Consider the following 17,125-nt stretch of genomic DNA (forward strand, 5'->3'; position numbering starts at 1 on the left):
GTTTTCACTCTCAGCAACTGAGCTGTCCAGTGTGCATTTTGCCTCTATAAAGTATGAATTGTTCAATAATACGAGCTTTTATTTAACACTTGTTGGGGTGGGAACTAGTTTTTGCAACCAAATCACCCCTAAAACTAAACAGAGGAGAGGAGAAGAAGTATCTTGAGATCAGATAAAAGTGTGACCAAAGATACAGTGATAGGAGAAAGAACAGGAAATAGAGAACTTAAGGGGAAAATGGAAAATTGAAGTGGGTACTCTCAAATACATGCCAGATTATAGAAGGCTTAAAACCAGAGAGAAATTTAACATTTATCCTACCATTGCTAAGGTCTCACCGTAAGTTTGCAGCAGTGAAATTATACCACAGGGTGGTATTTGAGGAAGATTATTGTCAGTGCTGTGCAGGAAGGAGAAACACTACATTCAGGGGACTGGCAAGACAGTTACCGGAATCATTCTGGTGTGAGATGAAAAGCGACAGATGAAGTTCATTGTAAAGGAAGAACTGACAAAGGAGACTAGTGAGAAAGATGTCAATGAAGTGATATGGTATACACCATACACCAGCTAAGAGATAAGAACTAACTATAGTTTCTGATTCTACCCAACACTGAAAAAAAAATATTTAAGCTGACATCATTGTAACAAAATATCCAAAAGATTTCCTGGTTACATGCTAATGCATATAAAATTATGCTTAATGTATGAGGCATTTCATGTGTTATCTAACACAGAAGCTACGACAGAATTATGTCAGGCCCTGGTAAGAAGACTTCAATTAAAGAATATTCATGCAATAGCCTTCCGACACAAACTTTCTGGAAGACAGTTTACCTATAGTGGGGCATGGAATTGGCTATGCACTGTTATTGCTTGTTGAAGTTTCTCTTCCTTGGCTCTTCTACAGTGGCAGATCTAGAAGATAAATGATTTAAAATACCAGTCACTTCTCCAATGATTTAACTATTACTTCTTAAATTATGACAGAATATGAAGTAAGAATCCTTTAACCTGTTGACATTTTTTAACTTGTGAATGTTTAACGTAGCTCAGAATTTAAGAATACCCAACTCCGTAAACACTGACTTGTATTGGGAAGATAACCTTTGCTTGTGAACTAACAGAATGTTAAAACAAACCCTGACCCTTTAATTCTGATTGTGGAATTTCAAGCATCTGCATTTTAAAAATATAAAAACAAAACCCTACTGTTGTTAACCAGGAAGCTTAATAAATACAAGCTTCAAGGTATAGTTATATAGTACCAGAGAAGAAGGAGCCAGAAACCAATGCCTTACCAATGTTCTAAGCATAGTCTTTAACGCCCCTAAACTTTAATTTTCTCTCATGGAAAATGGGGATAATAAAATCTGCCCACTTTCCTTAACAGGATATGCATACATATAGCACATGTTTTACAAAGTTTATTAACAAAAGGTTACTTTTCAAATGTGATGTTTCAGAGAAATTAGGTAAATATTTAAAACTCTATCAAAGGGCAAAACACTGTTAAGTAGATTTTCTTAATTTTTCTTTAAGTATAATGGAAATCAGAACAGAATAGAAACTATTCCAGAATGTTCTTAATATTATTTACAAATTTTAAAATAATTTGTAGGTTATTCCCTTTTTAAATAACTTGTTGAACTTAAGAAGTTGTATACTCCTATAATTATTAAGACCAGACTTAAGCTGATTTACTTGCTTCAGTACAAAATGAAAGTAAGATGTTGCTATCATTCTTAAAGAATAGAGGCTCTTCAGTTTCTCCTCATGGCACTCAAAACTCCAGCTCAGTAACATATTAAAGTTTTTTTACTCATGAATATACTTAAGTAATCTGATATTGCTGTCACTTGTCCTCAACTGAAGAGTATTACATACTGTTCTCTTTTCCATGAAGCTACTGAGAAAATCATCTATTTCAGTTTTTCCCTCTAAGAAATCTTCAGCAATATTATCAGATTCTTCCTCAGCTTCATGTGCAGCTACTTTCAGTCTTGCCTGTAGGGCACTCACACTACAACTCTGAAAAAGAAAATCAAGTACTAATTTAGTTTACACTGCTCAGAAAAACTCCTTAGAGGCAAAGGAAATGAGACGGGATAGTGAGGGGCAATTCACTATATGCTTTAAATAGCCTCTTTTTTGAGGAAATCTGCTACCCACCAACTTGCTCAGCTTTTGGATACAGTAGATACTAAATACAAAATAACCCAATCCACTGGCTGCAGACCACTGAATGAGGGAAACTGAGCCAATCATTGTCTTCAAGAGTTAGGAATTAGGTCATTGTGGTAGGCACCCTCTAAGAGGACCCTTGTTATCCCCACCTCCTGGTACTTCTGTGAAAGCCCCTCCTCTTAAGTGTGTGCTGGACATGGTGACTCCCTTCTAATGAACAGAATATGGCAAAACTGATGGAATTACATATAATCAAATAGACAAAAGACCTGTACAAACACTGCTGAGAGGAACTGAAGAAGACATAAGTGGAAAGACATCTTATGGGCATGACCGGAAGACTCAGTATTAAGATGACAATACTACCCAAAGTGATCTACAGAGTCAATGCTATCAATTCCTACCAAAATCTCCGTGACAGTTTTTTTGCAGAAGGTAAATAAAAATTAATTCAAAATAGATTGAAGACCTAAATGTATGAAGTAAGACTTTATTTTTTTATTTTACTTTTTTAAGTAGGCTTCATGCCTAGTGTGGGGCCTAAATGGTGCTTGAACTCACAACCTTGAGAGCAAGACCTGAGCTGAGATGAAGCATTAGACGCTTAACTAACTGAGCCACCCAGGCATCCCAAGACTATTTTTAATAGTTGTCATACTAGTGGGTGTAAGGTAGCAACTCACTGTGAAATATTACACACAAGAATGAACAGGAATGAGCCATTTTCTCAACACCCTTGCCAACCCCGGTCATCTATCTTTACAAGTTTGGCTCATAAGGATGATATAAATTTTGATTATTATTATTACTAAAAAGTTCAATATCTGTTCTAATGTTTCTATCATTTATTCCTGGAATATTTACTGAGTATCTACTATGTGCCAAGTACTGGACCTGGTACTGGGAACACAGGGGAATAAGATATGGCACGTTTCTGCACTGCACAGTCCAGTTAAGTGATTTATATACTTTACACAGAAGACTGACTCATCATCCCCAGAGTCTGAGTGAACACATGTAGAGACAGGAGTAGGAATCAAGGTTGTATTTTTTTAAGTGTTTCAAAAATCATTTTAAGCAAGTCTTATATAAATGGCACAGAAGACACAGTAACTGTTAAAGCAGTTTGTCTACTGGACATTCATACTTCTCTTTGAGTTTCTTGTTCTTTTCTATGCCTATCTTAGGCATCACTATCTTATTCCTAATATTAAGAGGATCCTGGAAATTGACAGTTGTGATGCTTGCTATTGGTTTCTAATATTCTTTATCAAGTTAAGGAATTAATTTCTATTCTTAGCTTACTAAGAGTTTACAAAGAATGATGTGACTATTATAAAAAGCTTATTCACCATCTTCTAAACTCTAATGTGCAGCTAAGAATGCTTCAGTTGCCTCTCTCAGACTTTCTGGTTAAGAGAGAGGGAGGACTGCTTACCTTTGATCCCTGACTCTGATACTTTCTATTTATACGACCTCATATAAATATCCCTGTGCTTCAGACTGCTTATCTGTACTATGAAAAAACTAATGACATCACCTACCTCCTAGGATCTTGAGGGAATAATGGGCAATATATGAAAATAGCTTAATGCAGTGCAAGACACATAATTATTATTCAATGTTAGCTATTATTTTTGTGTCTTTAATTCTAAAGGATGACCAAATTATCTGAAATCCATTATAAATTTCTATTCTCCTTTGCCATCATTTTTTTTCCTGTTGTTTTATTTTCTATTTTTTGTTTTATTACATTGGCTTTATCTTCCAGTATTGCTTTTAAAGGAAAGTGGATGTTGTTTTTATGACAATGGTTATTGATATGAGATAAAAAGATTTTATCTCCTATTCCTATTTTTAAAGATTTTTCATAAATACGGGTTGAATTTTATAAAGTGCTTTTTTCAATTTAACTGGATTTCTAGCATAAAATCTATTATTTGTGGTGAACTAAAGTTTATAATTTTCATTTATTTTTCAACTTTCTAAGTTTTCATTTAAGATATCTATACATAAGCTTACAAGTGAGACTAAAGTTCAAGTTTTAGATTTTATTAGAGGACGTAAACTGGCATTTATAATAACATTTTTAGGAAAGTTATTTATAGGGCTTTTTGTATTTTTCTGTCTTGGAACCAAATATAGTCTTGCATGAGCACCAATAATTTATAATGCCCCATAACTAAGAGCTATTCATCTCACTTGAAAGTATCAAGTCTTATAAAGACAGTCACCTAATAAATGCTTTCTGATAATAATGAAAGAATGCAGCTCATACATATTGAGATTAAAAACTCTTATGGCACAGGAAATGAGCTAAACATCTTACCTCACTAAGTTCATGCTGCCTTTGCATCTTCTTTTCAAAAGCAGATTTCAGTTGTGTAAGCAATTCATACTAAAACATAAAATAAAAATGTTATTTTATTACATTTTTAAATTGTATCAATTTCTTTAAAATGATAATTAACTCACCTTATCTAAAACAGTTTGCCTTTTGGCTTCCAAGCTGGGCTCCAAAAGGAGATTTTTTCCTGTAAGATAAATTTCTGGTTTATTTCTAGGTAAACATCATATTTTTCTTAGGAAATTTAAGAAGTAAGAAAGACATACTTGCTAGCTCTTCAATACTTTTTACTAAGTCATCCTTGTCAGTAATAATCTGTTTTAGTTGGGGCAAAGTCAGAAACTGTTCTAGTAATATTTCCTCTTGTTCATTCATATCTGTAAGCTGTGACACACTAGAAACACAACAGAAAAGTTAATGAATATCAGTCATCTAGTTTTTCTCCATAATAAATATTCGTAATTTTTTCCATTTTATTCGGTTGATATGCCTCTAAATAATTTTTGACCTATCAATATTTATACATAAGAAGGGAAATTATAATCTTAAAAAACAAATAAAAATCAACAACAGTGGAACATAAAGTAGTCTGAAAGTAGTAGTGTCCAATCACAATAGGACCAGTAAGATGAAGATTCATGAACAATCACAACAATGTTTACCTGTATCTATTTAGCTAATAGATGTATGGCTATCACAATAAAAGATAAGTACATGAATTTGTGTGTTTACTGATATTCATAAAATAGTTAAATAAAAGCAATTATGAAGGACTAAATCAAAACCAAAAATCAATACCCATAGGGTGAAAGAGGGAAATGGATGGGTGGGAGAGGAATAGAAGCTAAACCTTTCTGATCATATCTATCTATTAGTTTTGACTACTGAGCTATATAAAGCAATGTATGATTTTTAAAAATCAAATTAAAAAAAAAAAAGCAGTCCTTAAAATTCAGAGCAAATGAAAATAAATAAACTTTTTTTCCTAAATTACGTATCATCCAGAGAAGTATTATCTGGTTAACTTTAAAAAAAGCAGTATCCAGCTGTACATGTCAGGTGTGATAGAGCCAAAACATAAAATAAGTATAAAAACCAAAACTCTTGGGATCCCTGGGTGGCGCAGCGGTTTGGCGCCTGCCTTTGGCCCAGGGCGTGATCCTGGAGACCTGGGATCGAATTCCACATCGGGCTCCCGGTGCGTGGAGCCTGCTTTTCCCTCTGCCTGTGTCTCTGCCTCTCTCTCTCTCTGTGTGACTATCATAAAAACAAACAAACAAACAAACAAAAAAAAACAAAAAACAAAAAAAACAAAAACAAAACTCTTATCCTGAATTCAATATCACAGTAATACTACTAGTATTGTAATTCTGAAAAAGAACAAGCGCCTTTCAGAGAAATTATTTCAGGCCAGGGAAAAGAAATTTCACAATGAGCCCATGGCATCTTTGTTTTGTCAGAAAGGATATATAGAATCCAAGGTGAAGAGTCTGCTAGTGATTAAAGATAGAACTGTTTAAGCATCAAAAAAGAACAGTGCGGGATCCCTGGGTGGCGCAGCGGTTTGGCGCCGGCCTTTGGCCCAGGGCGCGATCCTGGAGACCCGGGATCGAGTCCCACGTCGGGCTCCCGGTGCATGGAGCCTGCTTCTCCCTCTGCCTGTGTCTCTGCCTCTCTCTCTCTCTGTGACTATCATAAAAAATAAAATAAAATAAAATAAAATCTTAAAAAAAAAAAAAAAGAACAGTGACTGCAATAGATTGAAACACATCAAATATTTTTTAAAAAAATTTATGAGTTCTTAATAACACAGAAACAACTACCAAAACAAAAAACTTTCCCTCTCAAAAACTTTGGAGCTTGTTTGTGCAACAACTCATTATTCTGAAACTTGAACAAAACAAGGATTTATCTTTCCATTCCTATATGAAGGGTATTTCAATAAAACTGAATAGTTGATAGAGAAAGTTGTTCTTCAAAAAATTCTGGCTGATTTTGGTAGTAGAAAATCACATTTGCAATCCTTAATGAAATACTGGATTCCAGGTTTCTGTTTCAATCTTAATGTCACTAAAAATAGGGCAATGAGACATCATTGTTACCTCATGTGATGTAATAGGAAATATGCACGCATTAGGATGTTAAGTATTCTTGACAAAAGAACATATTTTTTTGCAGCATTGAAATATAACTGACATATAACATATAACATTGTGTAGGTTTAAAGGGTACATACAGCTCAATGATTTAATACAACTGAACCCAAATTTAACTAAAATTCTAGATCCAGCCATGAAGAGAAAGAAATAGGGGAAAAATAATATCTTCAATGGTACCACAGGATGCAATCAGGCAAAAACTGGATATAGAAAATTCCACAAAACAACCGATTTCTTCAATAAATGTACAATAATATAACATGTATAATATAGCATTTTCATAATTTTTTAAAAGAAGGAAAAAGAATCCTTCATAACATTGAACAGTAACAACAACAACAAAAAAATTGAACAGTAACTACTTCCTGAGGTTGCTGCAAGCATTACAGTGTATAGGAAATCTTAATACATATGTGATACATTGTAAACTTTCACTGACTATTACTAGCAGGAAATAATGAATCACTATTTAGTATAAATGAATATAAAACACTGGGTCAATTAAGGTGACCTTTTTTTTTTGAAGAGTAGTTTTTCTCATGGGTATTTGGCCATATATCCCTAGTGGGGTATGTCCTAGAGACAAAAAGAACTACAAAATTGTTTAAAATTATACTCAGAAGTCTTGTAATAACAGCCTTATGAGTATTATAAAACTTCCATGGGGTATAAGGGATGCAATGCTTCCCAAGTTGAGTGGCCACAAAACATTTTTTTTCATAAAGTACCGTAGAGAAGTAGCGTTCCACGAGAAATGGGACCTTACATTTGAATACTACAAATTAATGTCATCCATTGCAATACAATTTGGCTGTGTAAAAACACTGTGCTATTACTTTATAAGAACATTAATGTGTTTCTCTGTGTATAAAGTTCTACCTAAAAAGGAACAACGAAAAGGTCTCAAGCCAAAAAATATATGAAATCACCAGGAATGATGTCTTGAGAAATAATTTTTGTAATAATGTAAGCCTCAAGAGGGAAAGGACACCATTATCCTGGTAACTATTGTATCATTCCCAGCAATGAGGACAATCCCTGGGTACATACTAAGTCACTCAATAAAGACAAACTACAAGACATAAAACTGACTTATATAACTATATAACTTTCCTACCCAACCACAATTTAGAAATATTGAGGATTTAAAAAATTTTTTTCTTTAATATGAGTATGAAAATGATGATCTGCTTTGTATTTATCATTGTCAAATAGACAGTGAATACTATCATTACTTTCCCAAGTTTTTTACCTTAGTTCTGAGAGTTCTGGAAATGTATCAGGAACATCTGGCATCTTGTAACCAAAACCATTTTGGCTTATCTAAAGAGAGTTTGAAATGATATTAAGTTTTAGCCATTTTTTACTTCCTATTTACTTGCAAATGTAATTTTTAATGTACCACATCCTATAATGTTTCAGCATCCACCTTTATTTCTGCACATTACATTGTCCTTATTCTGCCCTTCTTTCTTTACTACTATTTTTCAGGGTACTTTATACATAGAGGGTTGATTTTTTTTTGTTTTTTTGGGGGGTGAGGATCATGTAAGTACTTGTGTTAGCTCTTTCTTAGGCAAGTATATGACTGTTCAATAAAACTCTTAAGTGTATCTGTCTGTGACAAGTACAGAGAATTATCTGTGGATTTCATTGATATATATGGACACACTTGCCTCACGTAAAAGACACTGAATTTTAAAAAAAAGTAGTAAGTTGCAAAAGTCTTGAATAGTTACATAACTAAGACAATAAGATAGATAAGGAATAGATAATTCATTGTTTTATAAATGACTTTTTAAAACTGAGGATCTGGGGATCCCTGGGTGGTGCAGTGGTTTGGCGCCTGCCTTTGGGCCAGGGCGCAATCCTGGAGACCCGGGATCGAATCCCACGTCGGGCTCCTGGTGCATGGAGCCTGCTTCTCCCTCTGCCTGTGTCTCTGCCTCTCTCTCTCTCTCTGTGTGACTATCATAAATAAATAAAGAAAAAAATATTTAAAAAATATAAATAAAACTGAGGATCCTGGAAAGGTTCTCTTTTAATTTTGTTTATACTAATTATAATTAAAATTCATAATATTCACAATATTTGTTCATAACATTCTTTAATACAATGATGAAAGGTATTGGAAAGTAAAGTCTGCTTGGGCCAATATTTTAAATTACTACAAACATGAAAATTAGTAAGATTGAATACAGTAAGGTTTTATAATACTTAGGTATTACTGTGGATGATACTCAAGGTTAAAATGAAGATTTTAAAATTGCTTCAGATGTTTTATTCATTAAGTATTAGTCTCAGTAACATCCCACATGGCAACAGCTACCAGCTTATTTAAGGACACAGAATATTTTCAAAACCAATGAGACACTTGAAGCCCTTGGCATGGTAGACAGCAGATCCTCCACAATCTGATACCTACTTCTCTTACATGATCACTTCTTGCACCTTTGCCTATTTCCTATATGACCGCCACAGAGATCTATTAAAGGCAGTTTCACAAAAACGCAGTTTGGTTTATGCCTCCGTGGTTTTTTCAGTACTAATACCTCTTTATGGAAGGCTTCATATAACCCCTTTCATCCTGACAAATTCTTTACCATCTTCAAAAGCTGGCCTTAAACATAAACAAATTTATTTTTCTGTCTCATATTGAAGTGAGCACCTACTACATGTATCAATGTGGTTTGAGGCACTAAGGATAAAGTGGTGAAAAAGGAGAAACACATTTTTTATAAAAGTATCCCTTCTAGGTCTACCTCCATTCCTAGGAGCACTAACCATTTTCTCAACTGCATCTTCACTCTAACTCTAGACTCTCTCTTCTACTCTACTGGAAGTTTCTCACTTACATTTAAGTGAGAAAACTCACTGGTTTCCTCTGAGTTTTTTTTTTTTTTTTTTTTAATTGAAAATGTGATTTAATCTTTTAACCTTTGTGCCTTAGTTAGTGGGTGGCATGAGAAGGCATATAATAAATATTTGTCGATTGGATGAACTGTCAAGGATACAAAAATAAGGAAAACTGAAGATACCCACCGGTGCTGATGTGTCTGTTGTAGGAACAGGTAGCGGCAGATTTGAAAGGATGCCAAAAGGAGCTGCAGGTTTGGCTGGTGTGTAACTTGTTGTTGAAGAAGAAATAGTGTCAGCAACAGACAAAGAAGTGACAGTCCTGTTAGGTTCTTGTGGGGGAAATGGAGAAAGAAATGGGAAACCCTGAGATGCATAAGGAGGCAGCCCACTTGGATTACTGTACAGGCTGAAGAGAAAGACAAAAAACAAAAACAAAAACAGTAGATTAGACTTTAGGGGGAAACCTATAAAACTACTGCCAATTAGTTTGAGAATAATAGATAACAATGGTCATGCCACAGAGACAGGATCTTGTTACTATAATCATATAACTGAATTAAAAATTCTATAAATTGATTAAATATGACCCCCTCTCCCCCCAAAAAGAAAAACGTTTTAGAAAACATATAATTCCACTCATCAGAGTAGAAGTGAATAGATAGGCTTTTTGGGTTTTGAGCATTCCATTAGCATAAATCACTGACATCATAAAGAGAATGAAGAACTTTGAATCCAGAAAATGTATTTACAACAGGTTGCTTGAACAACAGCTCTCACTTTATCTAGAAAAATATAAATGAAATTCATGACTGGTTTTCTAAATGATCTTAAAGGAAAATAGTTAAATGTATAGAAAAACTGCTAAAAATGTTAAAATATAAAAAATACACATTAAAAAACACACACGTAGATTAGAAAAAGTGGTACAGCAGCATGTACTCAGGATTGAATCAGGGAGCACTATTTTTTTCTGCATGTAATAAATATTTGGGTCCTGGTTCAAGATGACAAGACAGTAAGATCTTGAAATCACCTCCTACCAGGAGTGCACTAAATCTTCAGAAACATGAATAATTTCCTCAAGAAAAAAACCCTAAAATTTAGTTGTGTAAGTCCTACAAATCAGCAAGCAAGAAAAATTAATATTGAAGGAAGCAGGAGAGGCTAAGCCACAATCTCCCTGTAAACCCAACCCTCCACACAGAGATGTCTAACCAGGAGAGAGCTCAAAATCTGAAGCTTCTTCCTGAAGGGCAAGAGTTTGAACCCCACACTGAACAGTCTCTCTTTTAAGCTCTGCATCTCAAAGAAGAGTCCCCCAAACATCTAGCTTTGAAAACCAAAGGGGCTTGTGTGCTTGGACTCACTCACCCCACCCAGAACCCAGCACAGAAGCAGTTGATTGAGAGGCACCCAGATTTTTAGCTGAAAGAGTCTCAATTCCTAATCTTAAGGAATTGAGCTTAAGGGACAGGTACCTAATGTAACCCACAACCATCAACCCACTGGGATATGCTCTGGGGACAAAGGATGGTGGGACCTCTCCTCATGTTCTCTGTCACATTCCAGACCACTAATATCTCTTGGAGGAAAGCTCTTATGCACATATGGTGCCTTATTTTTATGTCTGGTGCTCCAGTTTTGGTAGCTGTCATCCACAAGATCCCACTGACTGCACAACTCTGGAGGTAGGGGGTTCATGTTCCTGGGTCCATGGGACTGTAAAACAATGACAGGCTACTACTCCCAGGGCGCTGCACAGACAGCAGATTGAACACACCCCTAGTCTTCCTGCGAAAGAGTCTGATAAACACACCTAAAAGCTTTTGCTTGATGAGGCTTCTGGTCTGGCACAAAACTAGAGGTCTAGGGAGGCAATCCCAGGAAACGTAGGTTGGTGGATGCCATCTCTGCACACTTCCTCAGCCTCACACCAGCTTACCAGTATCTCCAGAAAGAAGCTTATACAATCATCTGGAGCCTCAATTTTGCAACTCTATCTCAGGACCACACTTCTAGATCACCTGGCTTCGGTGGCCAGCAGGGCTTTCACTTGCAGCCCCACAAGACTACATATATTTGCATACTTTAAAAAAAGCTACCTGAGGGTCTGGCTTCTAATCAGCCTGAATCTAGGTGATGGATGAGATCCTCTCAGGCCCTGGCACACTCTCAAATACTGGAAGCTATTAAGAATATAATAGGCTCCTTGGACAATTACAATGATTTTATAGACAATCAAGAGGTAGGGCAAGTAAATAATAAGGTTCATCTCCTGGTCCAGTCCTCAATACTGAGGTGGCTTGAGTCTTCAAGGTGGCTGTTTTATCTTAGGCATAGAAACAAACAGAGAGTCAAGGAAAATGAAGAAAAAGAAATACAGTCCAAACGAACAAACAAATAGAAAACCTTGGGGAGGTGGGGGGAGGATATAATAAAATGGAATTAAGTAATTTACCTGATAAGAGTTCAAAGTATTATACTTGGGGGAAGAATGGATTAACACAATAAGAGCTTCAACAAAGAGATAAAAAATATAAAAAAGTACCAAACATGAGTCAGGGAGGTTAAAAAAAATACACTGGAGGATCTCAACAGCAGACTACGTGAAGCAGAAGAAATGTTTAGTGTATTCAAAGACAGGGCAGAGAAACTCATCCAATCAGAAAAAAAAAAAATGCTCCCTGATTTGAAACTATATTACAATGTTACAGTAGTCAAAACAGAATGTTACTGGCATAAAAGCATGCAAATAGATCAATGGATCTGAATACAGAACCCAGAAATCTATGCATATCCTGTAACCAAGAATACACAATGGAGAAAGGACAGTCTCTTTAATAATGGATGGCCACATGCAAAAGAATGAAATTACCACTTCCTTACATCAAATACAAAAATTAATTCAAAATGAATTAAAGACTTAAGTTTAAGATCTGAAACCATTAAACTCCTAGAAGAAAGCCTAGGAAGTAAGATTCTTGAAACTGGTCTTGGTGATTTTTTGCATCTGATACCAATGGCAAAGGCAACAAAAGCAAAAATAAACAAGTGCGACTATATCAAACTAAAAAACTTCTGCACAGCAAAGGAAACTATCAACAAAAAGGCACCTTACTAAATGGGAGAAGATATTTACAAAAAATATATCTGATAATCAGGAGCTAATATCCAAACTACGTAGAGAAACCATATGATAGCAAAACACAATCCAGTTAAAAGAATGGTCAGGGATATCAATAAATACTTTTCCAAGATAACATACAGATAGCCAACAGATACATACAAAGATATTCAGCATCACTAATCATCATGAAAATGCAGATCAAAACCACAATGAAATATCACATGATACCTGTTAGAATGGTTATCACTAAGAAGACAAAAAAATAAGTGTTATGGAGGATGTGGAGAACAGGAAACCCTGTGTACTCTTGGTGAGAATGTAAATTGGTGCAGCATAGTATGGAAAACAGTATAGAGGTTCCTCAAAAAAAACTTAAAAATATAATTACCATACGATCCAGCAATTCCACTTCTAGATATTTACCCAAAAAAAATGAAAACACTCAAAAAGATTAATGCATCTCCATGTTCATTGCAGCATTATTTACAACAGCCAAGATATGGAAGCAAACAAATGTTCATCAATGGATGCACAGAAATAAAAATGTAGTGTTATATATGTGATGGAATATTATTAAATGACACCTTGCCACTTGTGGTAATAACATGGATGGCTCCTGCAGGCATTTTAAGTGAAAGAGTCAGGAAAAGAAAGACAAATACTGTATGATCTCATTTACATGTAGCATCTAAAAACAACAATACAGAACAGTCAAGTTCACTGATACAGAGAACACAGTGGTAGTTGCCCAAGTAGGGGGTTGGGGTGAGTGAAATGCATAAAGGTGGTCAAAAAGTACAAACTACCACTTATAAAAGAAATAAGCCAGGGGATGTAATATAGAGTATGGTGACTATATTTAATAATACTTACTGCATATTTGCAAGCTGCTAAGAGACCCTATGTTAAATGTTCTCATCACAGGAAAAACTCCAGTTATATATAAGGACAGATTAAGTAGATTTATTGTGGTGATCGTTTTGCAACATTTGTACTAATGTGGAATTACATTGTACACCTGAAACTATATAATGTTGTATGTCAATTAAACCTCAAAAAATATTTTACATTTTTTTCTCTTAGAGAAGTTCAGAGAACCAGACTCTAAAATAAGTAGGGTAATTCAGGCCTTACTGCAGGTAAAAATAATCTAAACCAATATTTAAATTAGTATTAGTTTTATATGGGTCAGTCATTCTTATGTAAAGGATAAAAAGGCTTATGCTGGTTTTAAATAAAGTGCTAATACTCAATAGTTCACATTGTTTTCGTGGTATAATAAGAAATGTATTTGGTCTTCAACTAGGTTCCTGGCACAGAGTTCCTAAGTGATAGGAACCTGTTTTTGTTATTCATAACACTGAATCTATGCTAATGAGGTGACTCTGTTTGGGCTCCTACAGTCTCAGAATGGGACAGGTCACTAGAAAGACACAATGATGAAGGGCTGGAATTATGAGCTACACCCACTGACCTCAGGGAGTAAGGGGCTGCACACTAAGCTCTATGAAAACTCTTGAACAATGAGATCTGACAAACTTTATTGGTGAATGCATCCACATCGGGAGGGTAGTGCATTCCAGCCCATGAGGACAGAAGCTTCTACATTTGGGACTCTCCCAGTCCTTGCCCTGTGTATCTCTTCACATGGCTATTCATCTGTATCCTTCTTAAGTTCTTTTATAATAAACTGGTAAACATTAAGTAAATATTTCTCTTGAGTTCTCTGAGTGGCTCCAACACATTAACAGAACCTGCAAGGTCGGGGGTGGTTATGGGAACCTCTGAGTTTATATCCAGTTGGTCAGAAGCAGGAGAACAACCTGTGGATTTGACTCGTGTTGGAAGCGAAGCAGTCTTCTGATACTGAATCTATAACCTGTGGGACCTGACACTATCTTCAGGTAAACAGCATCAGAAATGAATGAAATTTATAGGAAACCCAGTCACTGCTGACAACTGGAGAATTACTTGGTGTTGGAAAACACACATAGAGTACTGAAACATGCTCCAAAATATATAAAGCTTGAACAATTTTTTAAACTGGAGTATTATTATTTCATTAATGACAAATTAACGAGTTGGAATTATGTTGGAAAGTAATTTTTATTATGGATTTTGAAACATACAATGGTACTAAAGTTCATATGGAAAATTATAGAGAAAAGTATCTGAAGGAGGGTTAAGAAGAGATTAACTGTGACAGCAACACAAATTATAAAACTTTAATAATTACAAGAAAAAAAGAGAAAAGAGAACTTTTTTTTTAGAGTAAATAGTGGTAAATGGATATGCAGATCAATGGAACTAAATATAAAATCCAGCAAGACCCCAAAACACATAAAAGAATAAGGATATTTAAAAAAAAAGAGAGAGAGAGAGAATAAGGATATAAGACAGATCAGAAATAAATGGAAAAAAAGATCAGTCAATAAACAGTGCTGGAAAAATAAAAATAAAAAAAAGTAAACAGTGCTGGGACAGCTTGAAAAACTGAATTAGAGTCAAATACTTATAACAGGATAAAAACCAAATTCATCAAAAATTTAAATGCTTAAAACTAAATCTTACAAGAATTAGAAAAAAATCATTGGGAAATAATAACCTTCGGGTGGGAAAGAACATTCCATCATCCCAAATTCTGAGGTCATAAGAGAAAAAGATTAATTGCTTGATATTAAGAAAGAACAAAAAACAAAAACCTCTACATGACAATGCCCATTATAAGTTAAGACAAATAGCAAATTGGGGGAAAACATTTAAAACTCATATCACGGACACAGGGATAATTTCTCTTCTAAGATATAAAAAATTCCTACAAATTGATAAAAGACTAATAACTCCATAGCAAAATGGAAAACAGGATAGAAGACAGATTACAGGAAAGAAAAACATCTCTAAATCATAGAAAAAAGATACTGAACTTCATTGTTAGTAAGATAAATACAACTAAAATTATACTAACATATTATGTTCTGCTTATAAATTGACAAAGATCCATTCCAGTAATATATTATGATGGCAAAGAGTATGGGAAAGTAAGCATTGTGTATAGTGGAAGAAGAAACTGTTGGAACTTACTCTGCAGGGCAATTCTGCAGTATTTGTCAAAATTACAAACGTGCATGCCACTTTGAGAATGTATCCAAGAAATAAACTCATATTTGGCTAGAATTTTATTTTTAAGGTTATTTGCTACAGCAGTGAGGGGTAAAGAAGGTAGGCCTTTCAGGAAAGAGTGGAAACAAAAGTATCCATCAAAAGGAGTCCTGTCAAATAAATTAGACTGCATCTGTAAAACAAGTACTTTGTGGTCACAAAGAATAAAGAAATGCTTTATGTTCCAACATAGAAATCTCTCCAAACTATACCCTTTAGTGAAGAAAAAAAGGGAGGAGGGGTATAGTATGCTACTATTCATATAATGAAGGAGGGAATAATGCTCCAACTACATATTTCTTTATATGTCATAAAATATCTTGGAAATTCTACGCATACTTATTCGAAAAAATTCTGGATATCAGCAAAAAGAAAAACTAGTTTACACGGGAGAAGAAAGTTGGAAGGAAGACTTTATTCCCTATCACTTTATATTTTTTGAATTTTGATTCAAGTAAATACAAGTAAATACATGATCTATTGATAAAATTAAGTTAAAATATGTTTTCTAATTTAGCTTATTAAAAAAACAAAAGGGGGGGCTCATCTCGGAGTTCCTGTGTGGCTCAGTCAGTTAAGCATCTGCTTTCGGCTCAGTTCATGAGACCCGCGTTGGGCTCCCTGCTCGGTGAGGAGTGTGCTTCTCCCTCTTCCCTTGCTCCTTCTCTCTCTCTCTCTCTCTCTCTCTCTAATTCACACACTCTCTCAAATTAAAAATATTTTAAAAAATTAAAAAATGGCTCATCTTTATGTTAAAACTTTTATCTAAAGATATGATGTTAGTGACATAAATAGAAGTTACTTGGAAATAATATGACCAACATGAAAGAGCATTTGTGTTATCCTTGAATTAAAGTCTTTATTCTGAACCAATTTGCTTTGTTTTGACCTCAGTAGCATGTACAACTTACTAAAAAATCTCTAAGAAATGTATCAAACCAGCATTTTAATAACCTGCACATAATCATAGAACTTATTTGAAATGGGAATAAGTAAACTTATTGGCTTATATTTTCAAATAAGGTAAATGAACTTATATCCAACCCTACCCAGTCAGAAAACAGGAAATACAGTTTTTATGTAAGGAATATTGGTGAGGCCTATGACTCCAGGACAAAGACACAAGAGAGCAAAGATGAGGGCTGGGGCTGATGGACCTAATGAACTGGATAATCTAGCTAAGGAGATTTCCAGGCAGTGTTCAAGAGGCTGCCTGACTCCTGAGCAAGAGCAATTTCTTGAAAATTAGGTAGGACTGGGATATAAAACCGAGAAATATTCTGAGAA

General features: G+C 34.8%; 1 protein-coding gene across 5 annotated transcripts in view; it reads right to left on the minus strand.

The window, feature by feature from the left end:
* Positions 1-17,125, minus strand: part of VPS37A (VPS37A subunit of ESCRT-I) — a 75,448-nt gene that overhangs the window by 25,573 nt on the left and 32,750 nt on the right. For 4 of the 5 annotated variants that reach the window (XR_012007521.1, XM_072776188.1, XM_072776191.1 and 1 more), the window contains exons 5-11: positions 9,736-9,958; positions 7,946-8,016; positions 4,801-4,928; positions 4,663-4,721; positions 4,517-4,585; positions 1,888-2,031; positions 838-918 (exon numbers count right to left, since the gene is read on the minus strand). Coding sequence is in view for 4 of the 5 variants with exons in the window: in XM_072776188.1 (XP_072632289.1) it covers positions 838-918; positions 1,888-2,031; positions 4,517-4,585; positions 4,663-4,721; positions 4,801-4,928; positions 7,946-8,016; positions 9,736-9,958 (775 nt within the window). In the remaining variant the exon portion in view is untranslated. The remainder of the gene's footprint in view (positions 1-837; positions 919-1,887; positions 2,032-4,516; positions 4,586-4,662; positions 4,722-4,800; positions 4,929-7,945; positions 8,017-9,735; positions 9,959-17,125) is intronic. The other variant, XM_072776190.1, reaches the window with a different exon arrangement.

The sequence above is a fragment of the Canis lupus genome, chromosome 15 (assembly GCF_048164855.1).
Source record: "Canis lupus baileyi chromosome 15, mCanLup2.hap1, whole genome shotgun sequence".
In the NCBI taxonomy this organism is placed as follows: domain Eukaryota; kingdom Metazoa; phylum Chordata; class Mammalia; order Carnivora; family Canidae; genus Canis; species Canis lupus.